Here is a 20356-nt window from a genome sequence, read left to right on the forward strand (position 1 = left end):
AGGTTAACACACTCCCGACGCTAGAATGTGCTAAAAATATGCGATTTTTATCCGCTCTTTACACTTATTTCGATACAGTGCTCTGTAAAGTCCCCCGTGCTGGTGCGGTAAGAAGGTTTTGTTTTTCTGTTCGCCCTATTCGTAACGTGTCTTAATTTCGTGCGTGCGTATTGCGGTGCTGGGAAGTAATCGATAAAGTTACAATGGTGAATGTAGTGCCGCGTTACCGGGTCGTTGTGGCTTTACACCTTTTCTTACTAGCTAGTTTTACTTGATAAATAAAGTAAGAACCCGAAACGCGCCGTCGCGGAATGTGTTGTTTACGGAAATGCACCAACACTACGGCACACGGGCAAGGAACGTGTTGTCGGCAAGGGGGAGGGGGGTTGATACGCGCGCAAGTGCGACGGTTCCATTGATGAATTTTACGCTCGTTACAGTGTGTGGTCGATGTTGAGCGTACGCGGTTGGATCGCAGATTTCCGCACTGTTAATTTCCGCGCTCTTTTTTATCCGTAAACTTTTCCATCTCGCGCAAGAGACGTTCTGCATCCTTACGCAGATACGGTGGCACACGGGGCATTTTAACTGCAATAGAGAAAGAGCCGTTAGAGCCGTTCGAACAGCGTTTAATATGGCAAACGTTGCAAGAATAAACTTACTCGTTATATTAACGATCATATTACCACGACCTTCTGGCGTTTTCAAGCCTTCACCATTGAACTGCTTCACCAACGGATAGACGGTAAGGTGCATTGGGTTTATATGCGTCGAAATCGTCTTCGAATCGATCGTCTGCACCTTCAGTTTTCCACCTAACAGTGCGGTGGACAATGGTATGGTGGCGTTGCAGATGAGATCATCGCCGGATATGGTGAAGAAGGGGTGTGGGTTTAGGTTCAATACCACCACTACGTCACTACGGATCTGATCGCCCTCGTGCCCGAAACCCTTCATTGCGAAGGATCCCTGATGGCGCATGTATGGTGTAATCGGAACATCCAATGTATGCATTATCGTTGTATATCTGCCGTTATTCATCACCATGCGTGGATATGTGATTAATTTCGTAACACCTGCAAATAAATCTTCAATATCTACTTCCACTACAAATACCAACGTTGGAATAGTAGCAAGTGATTCCAACTGCAGAACTGCAGGCTGATCAATGCATTCCTCGGTCGGTGGTGGTGGTGCACTCGTAAATGGAACGATGTAAAACTTGCTGCATGCGTGGAAAGGACACAAAGAGGTCAAAGAGAGCTTAGTAGTAGGGAACAAAAATAGCAGACAGAAAAAAATCAATTACGTTCTAATGCTTACTTGTAAATTCCAAGACAATCGCCGCTGAACACATACTCGGGAGGGTGAGTCTTCAGCGAGCCAACATTATAGCGCGCCCGCCACTCTGCGTTTGCTTTGAGTTTCGGAAGTGAAGTAAAGAAAAAACAAAATAGATAATGCAATGTATGATCAAACCAGACCAGTATGCAGGAATGTATACATACTTAACACCTCACAAGCTTCGTTAACCAGTAGCCAATAGTCCTGCTGCGTGAGATCCTTAATCGGGAACATTATTGAACTATAGAGTTTCGAATCCGGATGGCAAAGTGGTGCATAATATTGATAGCTGGCGAACGAAAACATCGAAAGCGATTTACATTATTTCAATGGTTTCCACATTCCAATGTACAAATTCGGGCACATCACTCCACATTTATGGGCAGTTCGACTTAACTTACGCACGACAAACTTCAGTCATTGGCGCGTCAGCGCACACTCCCAAAGCAGCATAATAATTTTGTGTGCTCATTTTAATTTATATAATGTTTTTGTTTTTATTTGAGTTGTTGAAAAGAAAAACGTCGCTATTTGTACTGGGAGTTAAACGCAAACGTAGAAGAGAAACACTTTTCTTGGTAAAAAGCACAATCGCACACGTGCACACACACACCCTCCGGCCTACTGTGACAAGTAAATTTTTCCAAATGAAGGGTCCTTGTTTCCGCTGATTCATGATGACATTAGAAAACTATGCCCCCCCCCCCCCCCACCTCCTCCACAATACACCGAAAAACGCATTCTTTCTAGTTTAGTATGTTTAGTTGAAAGCTGCGCATGTAGCTGAAAATTGCGCCAGCGGCGTGTCTGTGTCTATGGGATTGTGCGTGCAGCGGATGCTGTCCGCGGGCTAAAATGGTTCCCTTTTCGAATAAGATAAGTGAATATAGGCAGCAGCAATCAAGCTCAGGATGCTAATTAGGTGGGTGGATGGAAATTTATTAATGACAATTTTAATCCATTCGTAAACAAAGCCCTAATCTGTCACAATGTCACAAACACAATCAATGTGTTTGATAAGTGCGTGGAAATGGTGTTTGAATTGATCAGTATCAGCAACATGCGAATTTCACCGGATGTGTGCGGGTGCGTTTGTGTATTTTTATCATAAATTTAAGCTTGTAGTTTAAGTTTTTTTTATCGATGAATGTGGATTTTTACAGTGAGGTCTTTCCATTTGCCATGTTTTCATCACACGTTGGCTACCATGCCAGATGTCATCATCCTTTTTCTGCGAAATGAATTGACATCCATTTCGCTCACACAACAGGGATTCGTAAACCGTGCGCGAAAGAGACGAAATTATGAAATTAAAGAAACGTTCATCAAAGTAAAAGTTAGAATGTTTATTTTACTGTTGATTTGGGTAAATGGAAATTTTGCTTCACGAAAAATTATTCTTTAAAAACTTCTGCTGCGTTTGTTCGTACGTGCTTTTTACATCGTAGAAATAGCATTTCGGATGCTGCGAGGCCGATATGGTTCGTGTGAAATTGCTACTGCTAGAACGAATCCGGCTTACTTTTGTGTTCTTGTTGGCTTAACTCTAAAGGTCATGTTTACTGTACTTATGTTGACCGCGCAGCCGTTCTTTGCTTCCTTACTACGGCGGAACGGTCCGGATGGGATTCGATACCAGGTTCTGTCGTGTGGAACCGGCCTCGTTTATTGCATACACCACCGGGCAGCCCATCTGTCGGATATATAGCGGAAAATAGCTTAATATGTTTACATATTGCACAAGAATGAGGCAGCCAATAGGAATGCACACTAATTTCTGTTCTTTTCAAAGTCCCTCCAAATAGATCATCTTCATTAACACAAATTTCACACATATATAACTATACATGTTCACTATTGCAGCACATACATCTTGAAAACGCCGTAAACATAAAACTACTGCTACTTGAACTCAATTCGGATGCTCGCGAACGATCAATGACACCCAACAGATATGAAGGAGATCTTGGAATTCGCAGATCCTTTAAATTTGTAAAGGATTTTTAAATCCTCAAAATTGGAGCTCCCGGATTCCTCCTGGAAATGGATTGTTTCAAACTTGAACCAAAGCTAGGAGATTACCTGTAAATGTAAGTAATAAATTAAGTTAAACAACATCACTCTTAAGTACATAATTAAAAGCCAACAGTCAGTAGAATTGCACAACAAAATATTTATTGAACTCGTCAATTAACTAGATTTTGATTGAATGGTTTTTGTGTCTGTTTCCTTCTTTTATGATACACTTTTTGCATGTGTATATGTGTGTGTGTTTGTGTATTGTTTTTTGTTGTTGGTTGATTTGAACTTGTTGTTACATGTTTCAATTTGAAAATGTAAATGTTTAAAATCACCTTCTCCCGGTTTTATCATTAAACAAGTCTTAAAAACACCCCTCCACGGTCACAAGGTGAATATGTCGTGGAAACCAGTGCCTGACCAGTGTCACTGACCTTCCGGTTTTTTTTTGCTAATAATTATAAGCCTTTATCCTAGGGCTATGGGGCGCAAGGAGTTGTCCAATTCGGAAATGGTGGAATATTGTTTGATCACACAGAAAATAAAAATGTACCTCACATTCGTAACAGCATTCCCTTACATCGGAGGGATTGATTTGCACGTTACTAACGTTGTTCGTTTCGTCCACTTTCCCCATTCTTTTTTTCTTCGTTTAATACAAGTTTAGTTTATGAAAATTGGATTTATCAATGTAGTTTTATACGTTTGTGAAATGTTTGAATTTGTTTTTTTATGTTTCGAGCATAAATTCATTACCTTCGTTAGCCGATCATGGCCATTGGCTGTTTCCAGGTTGTCGCGTTTTGTTTTCTCTCTCTCCTTCTTGTCTCTTTTATATAGAATATCGAGTGTTAATGTTCAAGAAATTGGATTATCTTTTTTTTTTTACATAGACTCACACACACCCTCATGGACATGTATTTCGCGCGGGTTGTGTGGATTATAATTAATTTGATCATTCTTCCACATCCATAGCTCGATTGAAAAGGGTCAAATAAAAAGGAAGTAACAAAACAAACCAAAAAACAACAAAAAACTACAGTAAATTTATTGACTACAAACAGTACCGATTTTGTTTCCTTTTTTCGGTATCCACACCATTCAATTCTTCCTGTATCACCTGTATTTTAGAGATCCTGCGAAACCGTTACAAGACTGTTACTTTTAACGTTAATTTAAACTACTATACGTTCTAAAATGAGATTTTCTTCTTTGTATCGTACGTATCCTTGCACAGGATGTCTGCTCGTTTCGTCTGGTCAACCATCCATTTGTATCATCAATACCCGAGGAATGGGGTGGCATCGTATCTTATTAAAACATTCAAAAAATCTGCTAATGTATACAAATCTCCTTTGGTATATCGTGTCGTTTAAACATACTATCGACTATTAGTCAACTGATCGGAAGAAGTTCCTCGGAATCGGAAGAAGGTTAAACCTAGTTTGGTTTGGTTTGTTTTCTTTTTTGTTTTGTGGGGTTCCGTAATGGGTGTTCTTTAAAATGTTTACCATTCCGGATCTACAACTCGGAAGGAACGGTGTAAATAATGGTGCATTCCATTTGAATAAACCATATGATAGGAACAAAAAAACGAAACAAACTAAACTATACTATTCATTCTATGCTGTATGTATAGAGACGTAAGTTGACTTGTTAGTAAGGCACCGTAAGATTCTTTGTTTGTCTTAAATTTTGTTTCGAAACATGGCCTAGAAATGGTTCCGATGCGATTCCCTTTTTTGTGTGGCTGAGTACCAAAAGCAAAACAAAAAAAAAGGAAGCCGACATCGCACTATAAATGGAGTTCCCGTTTTATAATCTATCCTTGCGTACGGATGTGTAATCGCGAAACGAGTAAAATTGGAACAATGAACCAAAGCAAAATATCTTTAGCACTGTATAGACGTAAGGGGAACACCTTAAATAGCGGGAGTTCCGGAAAAAGTCAGCGGTTGTAAGTTTGGATGGATAGAGCTTTCCTTTCGCAAGGTGACGGTTTGCCATCACTATCACCTTTGTGAGCTATTAATGTTTCCTAACGTTTGTTCTTCGAAAGCACGTGCTTGCAAATGCTTTGGAAAGTGTAACAAAGATTATTCTGTTTTTGAAACTAAGTTTGTAGCAGATTTTGGTTTAAAAAATGTTACTTAAATATATTTTGTAACCATGATTTTGGGAAGCTTTTCTCGTTGAGCCGTTGCTCATATTTGCTCTTTCCACTGGTTTCCCAATAGTTTCCTAAGCTGCTGGATCTGTTGATATTTGGTAGAAAAAAATTAGAGAGCCTCTAAACCAGCGCCATTTTTGATTCGTTCTCTTCGTTATGGCTGGATGATTCATTCGCTTGTACCTTTGCTTACACCTGTGGTAATGTGTGGTTTTTTCCTCGATTATGTTTTCTTGCCTTTCGATTGGTTGGATGATCGTTGTATTCATGATCGTCTGAAAGAGAACAGTGTATGTTCGCTTGTGCACCGCAGGCAGGGCATTTTTGTTTTGTTTTGTCGTGTTTAGCCCTTACCAAATGGTTCCACACCGATCGGTTTAATGCCTCTTGAGCCATTGGACAAACCAGCCTACGCCCTAGAAGCTTAGCGCGCAACGCGTAACGTTAAAATAACTACGGAATGACTGTACCGGGATAATTATGTACAAAAACACGTACGATGTCTGCTAACCGACACCGGTTTACAGTATATGAACTTACGCATGAATTTTAACTAACTTTGGCTTGCATCATTTCACTCTGCAGTTTTTTTTGTTTAGTATTTGTTATTCTGTTTTTAAGTAATCGATAACGTTTTGGGGGGCGGCCAATCCTCGAGTTTGACACCCCGTATGTCGCAGGTTTTTTCAACACCCCCGAAGAATATGTTTAAATGCTAACATACTTTCCCGCTCAATTCACCATTAGTTGATTTGCCTTTGGCATAAAACCGGTTTTGATTGATTTTGTGTGTGAGACTGTGTTGAGTTCGTCACCTAGCATCATCATACCTGTTACCGACATTTTACCTCCTCCAGCACCTGGCTGGCTAGTCTTGGTTGCTACCTTCCGGGATATTTCCCGATAATCGATTTCTCTAGTTCACAAACTCGTTGCATGTCATTTCGCTAAAATAGTTGCCCAGCGGCGAATCGACACCATGGTCGGAGTAGGACGACGATTCGTAGTACGACGGATGGAAGGAAGTTCCGATCTGCAGGTTGTAGCCGTTCGTACCCGTCGGTCCACCATTGTCGTACGTCTCACCAACCGCAGGATTCCCATTCGTCTCCCATGCCTGGGATGGGCTAAGCGTATCGACATCGGATTCGTACGCATTGAGCGATTCCATCACCAGCTGCTGCATCGTGCCATGCGACTGGGCAGGTACTTGCTGGGACTGTTGAGTTTGGGGCTGATGTTCCTGGAGCTGTAGCGGATGGTGATGATGTTGCTGCTGGTGGTGGTGGTGGTGGTGGTGATGGTGTTCTGGTGGACTATGGTTCGCTGACGTTGGACTACTGTTGAAGAACACCTCGGAGAACTTGCCAATTTCCGTCGAGCCGAATGCTTGCTGAAAGCCCGGCAGAGGTGTAATATTCTAAAAAAAAACACATAAAAATTAATCACGATGCGATTTCTGTTTTGCAAACTTCTTTCTGCACAGTTGCGTGACTGAATGGTTCCGACTGGGACCACGTTTTTGGACATCAAAATCAATATGTGCTTATAAATAGCAACATGGGCAGTTTCCGTCTTACATACTTTGTTTTCTACCGTAGGTGTTGTCGGTGTGGCCCGATTCGTTTGTTTCTCCCTGCTTTCGGCGGATAATTTCGTTTCCTTCAGTTGCCTGCTGGTAGGGGTTGGCTTTTTCGTGCGTCTAGCAGGACCTGCACTACGGCTGGGGGACGCTACTGTGGCGTTTTCCAATTCGTTGCTTTCCTGCAGCAGGAAGTGAAAATATTGTGAGTGATTTGGTACATTGGCGGTGGAATTTGGTAAAGAAGAAAACATGTTTTACTCTTCACCATCCGTTAAAAGAAAAAGTTTTTGAAACGTTCATTCATTTTCTTGTTATATTTTTTAACTCCTTTGGGGTTCAAACCATCCGATGAAAGATTGTCTGAAATTATTGAATTTTTCTATGTTCTGTTCTTTTCGTTTTTAAAATAATTTATTAAATAATGGACAATTCATATGAAATTTAAACAATTAATAATTACAATAATTCCAAAATATTCAGTATTTCAAAACGAAATTGAAGATAGCTAAAATGTATGTAGTTCTAATAGTTTAGGTCAAAATTATTCATCGAAAAAAATATCATCTCATTAGGAGTAGGTAAAAAACCTATTCTTTTTCGTATAGTGCATTTTGGAATGTTTTAGGAACAATTAAATTTTATACCATAATTTTCAACAAGGTACAACATTATTGTTAAGAACAAGACTAAAAGATTTCGATAAGTACAGGTAGTTTCGTATAATTTATATTTCTGTAGAATTTTATTTAAAAACTCTATTAAACACTGACGACTTACGTACCTTTCTACCATTGCTTCCATCTTTCGATTTCATTCCATTGGCAGTTGAGTATTTTCTCATACGTCCTGAGAACTGATCTTCGTCGGGCCAGCACAGATTCTAAAACAAGAAGTTCATTTATTTCAAAATTTTGTTTGATTAAGTTTTTGCATTTTTTTTTTTTTAAATTAACAGCAAAATGAAAAAAAAACAACCAAATAATAAAAAAACAAACACATCTAGATTTGGAAATAAAATAAAACTTTAACCGTATATCGTAAACAACCTTTACGTAAACAGTAGCAACGCATCGACCGTCGGAAGTTGGTACTTCGGTATTGTACATATTTACTTCCTTGTCTAGCGTTCAACTCTCTCGCAGTGCGTGCCACACGAACGGAGCAACAAGTGTCTTGACACATGCAAAATAAGTTTATGTATTTTTGTATACAAACAGTGCGCATTCCTATGTTGGGTTAGTAGCAGGTGTGGGTTGATATCGATGCGAGAGAGAGAGAGAGAGAGAGAGAGAGAGAGTGCGTCACGTCATTCCGATGAGATGTTTATCGAGTAATACTCTTGCGTGATTCTACTCTCATTTGTCCTTAACATAGTTTTTTTTAGCAACACGAACCATTTGAAACGATTTCCTTTTGGTTTGCAGGGTTAGTGGTGCGATTTAGCAGTTTGATGTATTTGGTTAGCAAACATTTTTCATTTAGTAATTTTCGTATTTTTTATAGTTGCAATAACATATTGTATTGATATTTCTATATATTTACTGATCTAAAAGAAATATTTAAATGATAATTATAAAATGTATCTCTCTCTTCTTGGCTTTAACGACCTTACAGGTCACGCCGGCCATTTCTTGCTTACTAGACTTTTTTTTACCACGTAGCCGAATAGTCAGTTCTTGCTACGGGAGGACGGTTCGGATGGGATTTGAACCCCATATTATATATATATAAAATATCTAGAAAGCAATTTTTGTTCCTACATGAAAAGATTTTACAAATGTTTAAAGTTTTAAAACAAATTACTGCAAATGTGTAAAAACAACATTCTCCATTGGTTTTCCGGCTAAATTTAAACTCATTTATATTGGTTTCTTTTGAATTTTTTGATAAATGACTTAATAGGTCATCTCTGCCATATATCATGCACTCCATAGTCGGATAGTTAGCGTTGGCCTGTTGTGGCCCTATCTAGGTGTGATTCGATCTACTAACCTCGGTTTATGAATGTCGAGACACATGACATTACGAACGATTCTTATTAACGTGTATCTATGATAACTGTAGCTCCTCAACTCCACTAGAACCGTTTTTATCAAAAGTTCAATTAACATTTGAAGTAGCTTAGGTTTTGCCTTTCAGAAAGTAATTTTTCCTTGCCTCTTTTACGAAACATAATTTGTTCACAACTCCTTCACACGAAGGAACTCCCTATGCGAACGTCAAGGATAAAACCGTCGCGCTGCCGAGAATTGCATGCAGCAAAGGGAACACGAGGGAAAAGCGGCTCGATTGGTGGATGGGCGACACTACAGGGACGCATATGTAAGCCCGTGGCTGCCCATGTCCATACGTGGGAAGGACAAAATACGCCAAAAAACCTACGCACGCAGTCTGCTCGATCGATCCGAAAGCCAAAAGCTTTGCTGAAGAAGTTGCTTGCAGCCCGGATCGATCCGGCCCGATATGCTTCGAGGATTGGAAGGCGATTACTGGTTAGCTGGATGAACGTTTTTTCCCCTAGTTACACAGGGATCCACCATTCCTTTTGTACATACACTGCGGGTGAAAACCCAACATGCCACCAACACCATCACACGCGCAACATGGTTCGCGTTTAAACAAACAAAACGAAGGAAGAATGTAAAAGAGAAAAAAAAAACATTCAAAAAGGACAACGTTTCGCGACTCCCCGAACGGCTTCTGGGAGTGTTTGTGTTCTTTATTGCTGGTAGCGTCGAGCATCCTGGCCGTGTGGAAGGCAGCATGCTGGTTTGGCCCATTTTTACTGCGCAGGATCGATAATGATTCGCCGATCCGATCCGAAATTCACCAGAAGTAGCAGCAGCAGCACCAGCAGTAGCAGACGGTGTTGTGATGTGAAGCGCAAGCATCGAGTGTGCCTCGACGACAACAGCCAACGGACGACATCCGCAAAAGGGGAAGGAAACATGGATCGATCGTTGCGGAAAATGGAAAACAAAAACGGAAAACACTCACCGAGACGTGAGTGGGGAAAGCACGGTGGGGAAAGTGTAGGTAAAACGAAGATTTTCCCGCTTTATGCCTTTCATTGCTTTGATGGTATTTGTGTGTATGGTATGTGTTAGTATTAGTTCGACTCGTTGCCATGGAAGCTTTGCCGGTTGAATATTTTCTCTCTCTTTTTCCTCTCACTCTCATATTTTGTTCTCTTTCATTGGTTTGAAAGGATCCGACAAGCTCGCGTGGAGCGTATTTTAAGGTACATAGGAAAATGCATTTCCGGTTTACGGGAATTTCCACTTGAAGGAGCAACACATACCTGCACATTGGTCCACCCGTACGCTCTTGGGTGATTTCAAACCCTTGTCCATCGCAAACAATAGTCCCACATACAATTGCTACCTTGCCCTGATTGAAGTAAAACTTCTACCACCGACAGGTCGAAATGCTGACGTCCTGAGTAGGAGAAAGGTGCGACGAATGGAATGGAAGAGTGGGAAGGTGGGAAATGTGAAACCCTGTATGCCAAAGCGCGCCATTCACCGATTCATCGGTGGAGACGCGAGGTTTTCCAACTCGTCGCTGGCGTTTAATCGATCATGTGTCGCTGGTTCGAATATCGATCAACAGGAAACTGAAGACAAGCGTGCCGCTTTTATTAGTGAAACGAGTTGATTGCAATAATGGGGCGGTAGTGCTGTAATTCATTCTTAATATCTTAATCATTTAGTCTGTACGACATGGCCCATGATCATTATCAAAAGTGAAAAAAAATGCAAAATGTCCTTAATACCTGTCTTTGATGATTGAATGAATTTTATCAAAAGGACTTTCATATTGAAAAGTAATAATTTAGTAGTTGCTGATTTTAAGTTTCATTTTCCCTTTTAAATTAGAATTATAAAAATCTTTAAAGTGTAAACTACTTTTTCTATGAGGTGTTCCAATGGGTACCTTCCAAAACTATAACTTGCCGCACCAGGCAATGTGAACATAGAGAGCCCCGGGAGCAGACGGCACGAAACACGGTACGTTGGGCAGACTTGTTGAAAATAAATCAATATTTGACAACGTTCTCTTTCACCGTTTGGAAAAGGAGATTCTGTTCGCAAACAACCAACATCGCCCGTTCACAGGGTTTTTTTTTTGGGTGGTGAAGTGAAAAGTGGAAAATAAAAACGCAACAAAAAGCACACACACACACGCAGACACAAATACATGAAAAAAAAAACATACACAAAAAAGCACCCAGGCCAACAATCTGCATCTCACAGCATTTATACGTGGACAGTATATACTTACTGTAAGTGCATCCAGTGATTTCATCCCTGTCGCTGCAGCTGCACCGTTGCTCCCGCTTAACCCATTCACGCCAGCTGGAGCAGGGCTGCTGGTACGGCTACCACGGCCACTGCCACCATTTCCACCACCACCGTACGCTCGATGCAGTTTGCGCTCTTTGGGCTTTCGCATACGGTTGTCCTTTGTGCCGTGCGGGAACTCTGCTGCTGCTGCTGTTGGGCGTCCATCCGGGTGATTTTGATGATGCAAAACCCGAGCAACGAGCAGGGAATGCAGAGAACATACCGAGAACAGAGAGAATGAGGAAAGAAAAAAAAAGAAACAACAAGAAGTCCTATTAATGAAAGAGAGCGCAAGAAGGAGTGTTTCGACGTTTTCGTTGTGTTATTTTTTTTTTCGGGGGGAGTTTTAGCGAAAATTCACCCATTCGTTCACCGTTGTGAAAGGGTTTCGCGTGGGCCATGGTGTGACATGGCAAGTACATAGGGCAAACCTTCACCCGTGGCTTTTTCGGAATCTCTATCGGCAGGTTTTACGGTCCCCCTGGTGGACACGTTTCCCCATGTGGGAAATGGGTGGGAAGGCATATAAGATGAACTAACTGAAGGCTTGTACATAAGTACATGATGAGAAGATGTCACCAGCAAAAGGGAAAGAAAGCACATTACCAAAGAAGCTGTATGTTGCCACAGCTACAGTGTATCGATTCGAATGTAATGGAGATTTGAACAAGGGGGCAAAAAAGCGAGTCACAAACATACGCAAGGGATACATTGGCCTACCGGACAAATAAATCTACTGCTCCTGCGGATGTTCCAGATTGACAACATTTTAAGCTGTGTTTGTGTGGCAGGTTTACAATTACGATTTTATTAACTTCTCTTCTGTTGGCACTGTATAAATTCTGGAGATCGCCCTGTGGTCCTGTACTATTCTTGATTTTATTAACACGTAACGTGTTATACGGATTTAAGGATATCCGAATCCGTTTCTGTCGTGTGAAAACTTGTGTTTTTAGTGCCATACTATCGGACCATGATGTATTATACGGACCATGATGTATTGGAAATAAAGAGCGATCGCGATATCAACAGTGTATATTTGACACAACCTGCACTCTGGTTATAAATGTCCAAAATCCAGTAGTATATACAGTTTTATTGCGGGCATGAGTAAGTTTCTGGAATATCACCAGAATGGAAAACGATTATGCAAAGGAATGTCTATCAGAAACTTCATCATTCTCTCTATTTAAATTTTGAATTCCAGATCAAAATAAAGTGCCGTTTTTTGAGCTCAGCAACAATTTCACGTCATTTGTGAATCTTTCGACTAAAAAAAAACAAACTATTCTAATACGAGCGTTAAGCATGAACCGAAAGAAGTTGTAGTCGATATGTATCAAATTTGGACCAAAATGCTGGTAAAGTAGAACTTCCCATTTACTATTTTCCAAATCCAATTGAATCTCATCTGGACAGTATTCCCGTACGCAGAATAGACTATCCTGCGACGGGTACATAAAGGCAAGCAAAGCCAAAAAATGGCAGACCTCTTGAGGTTGTAGTACCACGGAAGAAAAGGAAGATTCTCCAAGTCTTCCTTCTTTGGTGCGGTCTGGTGGGGGAGATGGTAGCCGCGACGGTCTCTACACGACAGGACCCCGGGTATAAAATTCCATCCGACCCGAACCCCCGTACAAAGAGTTGACGAGATTGAAAACTAACCGATAATAGATAGATTCAAACCTTTTGAAAGAATGGGTGATCTTGGTTTGGAACTAGATCACTAGGCTTCGATACAGCAAGATCTTCAACTTTAGGTCTACTGCGATCTTGAAGATCAAGATTCACTAAGCCTTTTAATTTTTTTTTTGCGTAACTATGAGTAATATTTTTATGTATCAATAGTTTTTAAGAGTTTTGATTATAGAAAAGATGTATATAACTCAACAACCTGTAAAATTATTCAACGTAAAAAAATTATGTCAAAAGATTGAAGCGTATCAGTCATAATGATTAATCCGGTAGTTCTAGTGTTAATATGTTAAAGAAATCGAGAAATTTCTCTCTCTCTCTCTCTCTCTCTCTCTCTTGTTGGCGTAACGACCCTTAAAGATCATGCCAGCCATTTTTGGATTACTCGACTTATTTTACGACTTAGCCAGTCCTTCCAGTCCAGTCTTTCAGGCCAGGTCCGAATGTGATTTGATACCCGGTCCTGCCGTGTGGAACCGGCGCCGTTTATTACATACACCATTGAGATATGTACGATCATGAAATAACAAGGAGTGAATAAAAAAATAACAGGGAATATTTTTCCTTATGCATGAAATAAAAATTTGATAACCTCTGCCTTGGTATATGATCAAAACCGATAAATTAAAATTTCTTCCATGCAATTCTCCGTACACAGAATTCATTATCCTGCTATTGGTACAGTCCAAGATCTTCTCGGAAGACAGACAACTATTTCAATTCAAAAACTTGATCGTCGAATAGCTCATTTTAATAGTTCCGCAATATTGTTGCAGATGAAAGGTAAACTCACCGATATACTTCATCGTAATTGCGTTTCGAACATAACCACACCGACGGTATGTCATCGATTCGTTCACATGCTAGTGTGGTTTCTTGTCTGACAATGTTCCGACTGCGTATGATAATCTAATTGTAGGCAACATTGTGCCGATCGGTGGGGTCTCTAGGATGTAAGGCTTCCCGTGCCCCAAAACGCTCCGGTTGGCAAATTTTCACCAGCTTTGGTAGAAACGAACTGAGCGACCGAGCGGGAGCGTGAAAGTAGAAAAGAAAAAAGAAAGAAACCCCCCGTCCCCACCTCACACCTAAACCGTAATATTCTCGCCATCGTTGGTTCCCGGGGTTTTTGGTGTGGGGCGTGTTTCTATTGATTTTTTTCCTTTTTCTGCTCCACAAAAAAAAGTCCCAGGGTTGCGGTCGCTCAGTTCGCTGTCCAGCAGCAGCGTAAGCGTCATTTCCCGCTAGTGGAGGCGTTGAGCAAAACAAAAACAGCACTCCCCTCCCCATCTCATGTGGTAGCTGCTGGGCAGGCTCCAAGATGCTTCCACTTGCCTGGTGTGAAACACACGTGGAACACACACGCACACGTAGGGAGAGAGCTGGTCCCCGACGGGTGACGGACCAAGCCAAGCCTCTCTGATTAACTTAGAAACGAAGCACCTAGTGGTAGTGGTAGTGTACACAGGATCATTTATTCACAACGGCCCGTGTGTGTGCTGGCTTGGGGTTGCTTATTTACTAGCATGGTGTTCTCGTTTTGGGGCGACTCTCGTAACGGAAATGCTTGGTGAAAGAGTCGTCGGGTTAATGCTATCGATTTTGTGATAGGATCCAACGGAACTACCCAGGGCTTACCAACACCCATGCACGTTGGGTAAGCTGTCAATCTAGCAGACGGGAAGCTTTTGCACGAGTGTGGTGGAGACGCATTGTTTTCTTTTCTACCGATCTACTTAGCACTGTACCGGATCGCTCTCACCAATACACTACACACGTCAGCAAAAACCGTGCCGGTTGTCAACGGTAACCATGATAACGCGCTAGCTGTACGTTGCATTGGTAGTGGTGTGCTCGACAGCATAAAATGCTGCTGTATCTTTTTGTTTTTTCTCTTCCCCAAAATGACGGAACCGGAGGAAATGCGTGTTACAGCGTGCAGAGAGTGAGAAAGCGCACGCATTGAATTGGGCGAAGGGAATGTTAGAAAGAGAGAGAGAGAGAGTCATACATGCGCACACATACATCGAGCGTTCGAGATTCGTGGAATTCGCTCCTTCGTACATACCTGTTGCACCGAGTAAAGCCGTCGATGGAGTGGGTGTTGCGGTGGGCGCTTGAGTGTCCCCTTCGTCCGCTAGCGGATGCTGTGGACTATCAGCCGAGCTGTAGGATGAAGTCGGCAGCGTGTAATCGGAACTCGGCGACGAGTAACCATTCTGCGCACTGAACAAGGTCGACGACGGTGGGGATGGATGGCTCGTCGTGGTGGTGCCACCTTCACTCCCCACACTACCGGTCATGCCCCGCTCGTTGTGACTTCCGGCGAACGTTTGCTGTGGCGGATACGGTTGCTGATGCGTTGGCTGCTGTGGATGGTGATGCGATTTTCCACCAGGATGCTCATGGGTAGCACCGGGACCCACACCGTTACGGTACGGTGGTAGATGGCCGTAGTTAGCAAAGCTCGAATACTGCTGCTGCTGATGGTGTTCGCGCTGGGCATGGTAGTAGGACGATTCGCGAGAACCGAAGGGATGTGCAGCGAGTGCAGCCGAGGAAGCTGGATAATGTCGTCCCGGGTACAGGTAGCTAGCACCAGTGGCCGATCCGCCGTACCCGTGTGGTGCAGCTCCACTAGATCCTCCGCCACGTGCGTACGGTGATTGCGACTGATGGTAATAATGCCCGTAGCTTCCATAGTCACGATAGGATGACGGATAGTTACCATAGTAACCGGTCTGATAGCTCGATGATGCATGATGGTAGCTGCCGTAGTACTTATCGTACCCATCGTACCCACCGTGATGGTGATAGCCGAGCGGAGAAGATCGATAGTCCGTACCGTATCGGCCGCTGCTGGCCAACGGGTACGGGGACGCACTGCGCAGCATGTTGGGCGAGTACGGATAGCAGTAGTTGCCGTTCATCGAATGATGCCTGTAGTCTACGTAGTTGCTACTGCTGCAACAATCCATACTGGTATATACTGGTGCTCTGACGTCGTCCTCACGTCGATTGCGCGTTTCCTTAGCCGGAAGGAAGCGCCGGCGCGCTATTTTTACCCTTAACGCCCAAGCACTAAACCAATTATGCACTATTTATAACCGTTTCGGGTACAGTGGCCACCCGTGCGTGCGTGTGTGTGTTTGATGGTGGAGAAATGGCGAAAGAGCTTTCCCCCGCAGCATGGAAGCTTGAAAGGTCCCGGACGGGTGGTGTGAGATGGGTCGCGCCTTAACGGCGCATCCGGGAAGCATCAACCGATCGGTGTCGTAGCAGGATAGTAGTGTTAATGGGTGGTTACCATGCTTTCCGGATGGGGAAACTCTGTCTTTTGCCGGGCAGGCAATACAATCACATCGTAGAACAGATTTTGCTGATCGGGGCCTACCGATATTCGAGCACTTCGTGCAGGGGTGCCGATTAAACACTGGTTTAGTAGTTGATCGTAGCGATCAACATACGATACACTTTTAGTTGACTGTGCATATTCTCACTTCGAAGAGGCTTTTTTTTTGGTTTACAAAAATCTAACGAAGAAAAACACTGAAATAAGTGTCACTAATATTACAAATGTTATAAATAGTGACTACTTAACAAAGGATTATTAACTTAAAAAATTACACAGAGGGAAGAAAATACACTATAATGTATGAACACAATGGAATAGAATTTCCATTGCAAACACGTGGAATTTTAGCTGGTATTGCATGGATTTCGATGGGTTTACACCGTATACGAGTACACTTATTGTTTGAACTTAGTACACTCCTTTAGTACAGTATATATCTTTCGCTCTCTTCATCTCTGTACTGTCAAAAGTTCGCCGTGTTCTAAGTGTTCTCTTCACATAACTTACGATGGTATACTAAGCGACACGTATGTACTAAAAGTGAAACAAGAAAGCAAACCTGCACCTTTGATGAAATGCGTAGTGATCATTAGTTTTATTTGTAATTTTTTTTTAATGAAAAATATATTTCCTAATTTTCATTTTTCGACGTTTTTCGATAAGTTGCTTTAATATTTTAATTTTCAATCTATACATTCATAAAAATAAAATGTTTGTTTAGCTATATTCCAATTATATGTAGTACAAAACGAGCAGCTTCACTGAGATTATCGCACAGAACACACAAGGACACTGGTTGATAAGGTCAATTAGGTAAACTTTTTAAGTTGTGTAACGCAAAAAATAAATTAAACACGAGTTGAAACATATGTTTAGAAGAAGTTTTCACACACAAGTCCGTTAGTTAGACTGTTCCATTCGGTTTCCGTTCCAGCACTGGTTTTCCTTTACACTGACGCAACTCTCCCAGCTCCCCAGTATGTTGTGTCCGAACGATCCAGCGAGCCGCCGTACTGACCTTCCCATGTCGATGGCGACGCCTAGTTCGGGCTAGCCGAAAACTTTTCCATAAACACACACACACATACATGCTCACACACAGAACCACGCAACTGAAACTCTCGCACTCTCCGGTGTGTGCCTACTCGCGCAAACCACAACGGCACGTTTTGTTAGTCCCAGACGCAAGCAAAAAGGCAAGGGAGGGTTTTTGACGGAACGGTCTACCCATCCTGAAACCGTCTAAACTTTATCGATTATGGAATCGTGTAGTGCAACGGGAGCAATACAATAACTTTTTTCATTCATCATTTTATGGTTCCGATCAACCGAGACATTTCTCCTGGAAGCAATTTTCGTTGAAAGGTTTGCTGTGTGTGTGTGTGTGTTAGTAACAAAGGGGGGCAACATTCACTATAGTGTCAATGTAAAAAGAAGCATACACAAAAAAAAGGCCACCTCACTGTTAATTCTTGGTCGCTTTTTTACAACATAACACACGCACATCGTAGCATAACTCCTTTCGCAGCAAGCGAAACAGTGTGTGATTGTATTGGAGCAAAAAAGAGAAAGAGAGAGAGAGAGAGAGAGAAAGGAAAAACAGGGAGAAAGAATGCTACACTTTCCCCGGCGCGTCCACTGATAAGAAGGAAAATCAATTTTCACTCCGTGTACGACTTTTTTTCGTCTTCTTTCGTTAACTTGAAATACGCGCGCGTTCGTTTTGCAGAATGGTTTTTGTGTGTTGTGGTTTGCTTTTTGATGCACATTGCACATTACACTTGTCACACAATCGATTTTTCCCCACTGTTTAATCATTTTGCATTTGGTTTACAACACAGTGTTTTTGCGGTAGATAGATCACTATTTTGGTAAACTTACTGTCGGAATTGTTTTCGTACCCAAACGTTCCTGAATCCGGTAACTAGTTAGATTAAAGTTCCACGTGTAGCCATGATCACAATCCTTTTGTCGATGCACGTTAGAACGGTCAGGCCGTTTATTTTAATGCTTGCAGTTTGCCACATTTTCCATATTGTATTTGCACGGCTGCCAGAGAGAAACTGACGCGCGAAACGGAACCCTTCGACGAAGGGAGTTTCATAATCATATCGAGAGAGTATTCGCGAGAGTCACAGTGAAGAGAAAGAAGGAAACTAGAATGTTGCAGGGTTAGTCAGCATGTATAGTGAGGAGATGCTTATTAAATTGTAAAATCAAAGTTAATGTGATAAGCTTTAAATATTTTTATAATAATTGATTTTAAATAATGTGTAACATATTACTCTCCCCATTAAACGGCCCTTGGTGTGAATCCATAATGGTGTGTCTGAATACATCATTATTACCTAATTCAGCGGATTTTTTATCTTAATTTTCTGTTTTAGTTCATGGTCGTGGAGCTGCCGCATACAATCGTGGTCTAGACAATAAGAAAGAGTATAAAAACAACGTTTATAAATAACAATTATGTGAAGAGATTTGACGAAACATACTGTCAGCCACATGCTTGCATAACAAAAATTGTGACCACGATCGGTGGACTTCGTACCAGTCGTATGTGACAGAGCTGTGACCAAGCCTTATCTAAGGCAAACGAATAAAAGTAAACCGAAAGCAATACGTTCGTAAAACCTCCATTTGAATTTCATTTCATAGGGGTAAATTATTAGATGAAGTGACTTAAATTAATTTAACTTATTGTATTATGGGTGATTGTAGCGCCGGATAATTAAGTAAATAAGATCTTTAATTATTAGCCCGACTGATCTCGTTATCTTAAGTAGTTGCATAGTACATAAATGTCGAATATACGTTGGTCCACTGGTAACCACATCTAGACAACAAAAAATTTTTTTGGTTGGGTGTAGTACCCCTGCAAAAAAGGAATTCCGCTCAGAGAGAATCAATAGTAGGAGCAAAAGAGTCCACGAGCCGAAACAGAGCCACTTGGTAGGTGTTCATTTTTTTCATTCATGAAATGAGATTTTCTGAATCATGAAAAAAAAACAATTAACCACCGTTTGTTCGTATAATACGCTTTCATTTTCGCTGCACCTATGGACGTGCTCATAGAATAAACGAAAATTAAAATCGGACGATCATGCGATCATGTAACTCTCCCGGTCTCATCGAATCATCTCGAATGAGACACAACGTGCATCAGGTATTGCACAGGCACTCGATTTTTTTCTGAAGGTGTCTGCACGTGTTAGAATGATTCAATACTGGTACGTCTAACCAACACCTGCGGCCTGGATTCAAATCTTCTATAAAGCATACTGCACGAATGCTGTGAGAGATCATTGTCGAATGTAGGAAATCACTTTGCGTACTTTGCTATTGATGCAAAATCATTAACATTGCTTGGAGAAGCTTATTTTAACCTTGGGTAACCTCCGGTGAACGGCGATCCGTAGATGGGAAAATCGCCATGCATGTGAATTAATATGAATGAAACAACAAACCAGTTTTAATAAAAAGGATCTCAACCAATAACGGATTTAAAGCTAGCAGGTTACCGCCAAGGCTCCCTTTGATCAGGGGGCCCCCGGAATACGAAATTGTTTGATAATGTTCTTATTAGAAAAAAGGTTTGCAAACTCGGCATTGCAACTCACCCGGGGGTGGCATCGTGGTTTTGGGGGAACCGAGGGTTGGCAGTTAGGGACTTCAAAGAGAGCACTTTTGAAATCAGTTCATCCCACCGGTCTGTTCTTTCGAAATTTGGTCCCTCGTGGACCGATGCATAAAATAAACCTAAGTTTGTCGACAGTGCGATCATCCTTAATTTTTATAACCCCTTTTTATCATTCCTCCTAACTTGAGAAGCTTGATCCGTC

At 41.7% G+C, this 20356-nt stretch overlaps 3 protein-coding genes across 21 annotated transcripts in view; 1 reads left to right on the plus strand and 2 right to left on the minus strand.

Annotated features, from left to right (window-relative positions):
- The window catches only part of LOC125769385 (E3 ubiquitin-protein ligase parkin), a 26157-nt gene continuing 5801 nt past the window's right edge, over positions 1 to 20356 (plus strand). Inside the window, exons 1-2 of one of the 2 annotated variants that reach the window (XM_049438104.1) lie at positions 1 to 107; positions 3208 to 3434. The gene's annotated coding sequence lies outside the window, so the exon portion shown is untranslated. Of the gene's footprint in view, positions 108 to 2830; positions 3435 to 20356 lie in introns of those variants that run through there. The other variant, XM_049438105.1, reaches the window with a different exon arrangement.
- On the minus strand, positions 100 to 2048 carry LOC125769391 (chaperone protein DnaJ 2-like). Of its 3 annotated transcripts, none has more exons than XR_007419057.1 (5): positions 1746 to 2048; positions 1509 to 1633; positions 1324 to 1417; positions 259 to 1225; positions 100 to 178 (listed from the first exon to the last, which is right to left on the minus strand). XR_007419057.1 is itself a non-coding variant. In XM_049438114.1 (5 exons), exons 1-5 carry the CDS (start codon positions 1814 to 1816, stop codon positions 491 to 493), a joined length of 951 nt encoding a protein of 316 aa, XP_049294071.1. In that variant the 5' UTR covers positions 1817 to 2048; the 3' UTR covers positions 100 to 490. The 3 variants fall into 3 exon arrangements, 2 of the variants coding, with proteins under 2 accessions (XP_049294071.1, XP_049294070.1); XM_049438114.1 differs by having other exon boundaries at positions 100 to 588; positions 663 to 1225; XM_049438113.1 differs by having other exon boundaries at positions 100 to 1225.
- On the minus strand, positions 6171 to 18629 carry LOC125769380 (uncharacterized). 16 transcript variants are annotated; one of them, XM_049438096.1, is made up of 6 exons: positions 18416 to 18629; positions 15228 to 16692; positions 11403 to 11614; positions 7900 to 7998; positions 7118 to 7297; positions 6171 to 6953 (listed from the first exon to the last, which is right to left on the minus strand). In XM_049438096.1, exons 2-6 carry the CDS (start codon positions 16135 to 16137, stop codon positions 6450 to 6452), a joined length of 1905 nt encoding a protein of 634 aa, XP_049294053.1. In that variant the 5' UTR covers positions 16138 to 16692; positions 18416 to 18629; the 3' UTR covers positions 6171 to 6449. The 16 variants fall into 16 exon arrangements, with proteins under 16 accessions (XP_049294053.1, XP_049294051.1, XP_049294052.1 ...); XM_049438094.1 differs by having other exon boundaries at positions 15228 to 16708; XM_049438095.1 differs by having other exon boundaries at positions 15228 to 16723.

This window comes from Anopheles funestus, chromosome 3RL (assembly GCF_943734845.2).
Source record: "Anopheles funestus chromosome 3RL, idAnoFuneDA-416_04, whole genome shotgun sequence".
Taxonomy (NCBI): domain Eukaryota; kingdom Metazoa; phylum Arthropoda; class Insecta; order Diptera; family Culicidae; genus Anopheles; species Anopheles funestus.

Excerpts from the sequence above, each read along its gene's own strand:
- LOC125769380 (XM_049438096.1), bottom strand. The coding sequence starts at position 16,137 with ATGGATTGTTGCAGCAGTAGCAACTACGTAGACTACAGGCATCATTCG. Across the intron at positions 11,615-15,227 it reads GGCTTTACTCGGTGCAACAG|CAGCAGCAGCAGAGTTCCCG; the intron begins GTATGTACGAAG and ends GACGCCCAACAG. Across the intron at positions 7,298-7,899 it reads ATGGAAGCAATGGTAGAAAG|GAAAGCAACGAATTGGAAAA; the intron begins GTACGTAAGTCG and ends TTCCTGCTGCAG.
- LOC125769391 (XM_049438113.1), bottom strand. The coding sequence starts at position 1,816 with ATGAGCACACAAAATTATTATGCTGCTTTGGGAGTGTGCGCTGACGCG. Across the intron at positions 1,634-1,745 it reads ATGACTGAAGTTTGTCGTGC|CTATCAATATTATGCACCAC; the intron begins GTAAGTTAAGTC and ends TTCGTTCGCCAG. Across the intron at positions 1,418-1,508 it reads CGAAGCTTGTGAGGTGTTAA|CAAACGCAGAGTGGCGGGCG; the intron begins GTATGTATACAT and ends CGAAACTCAAAG.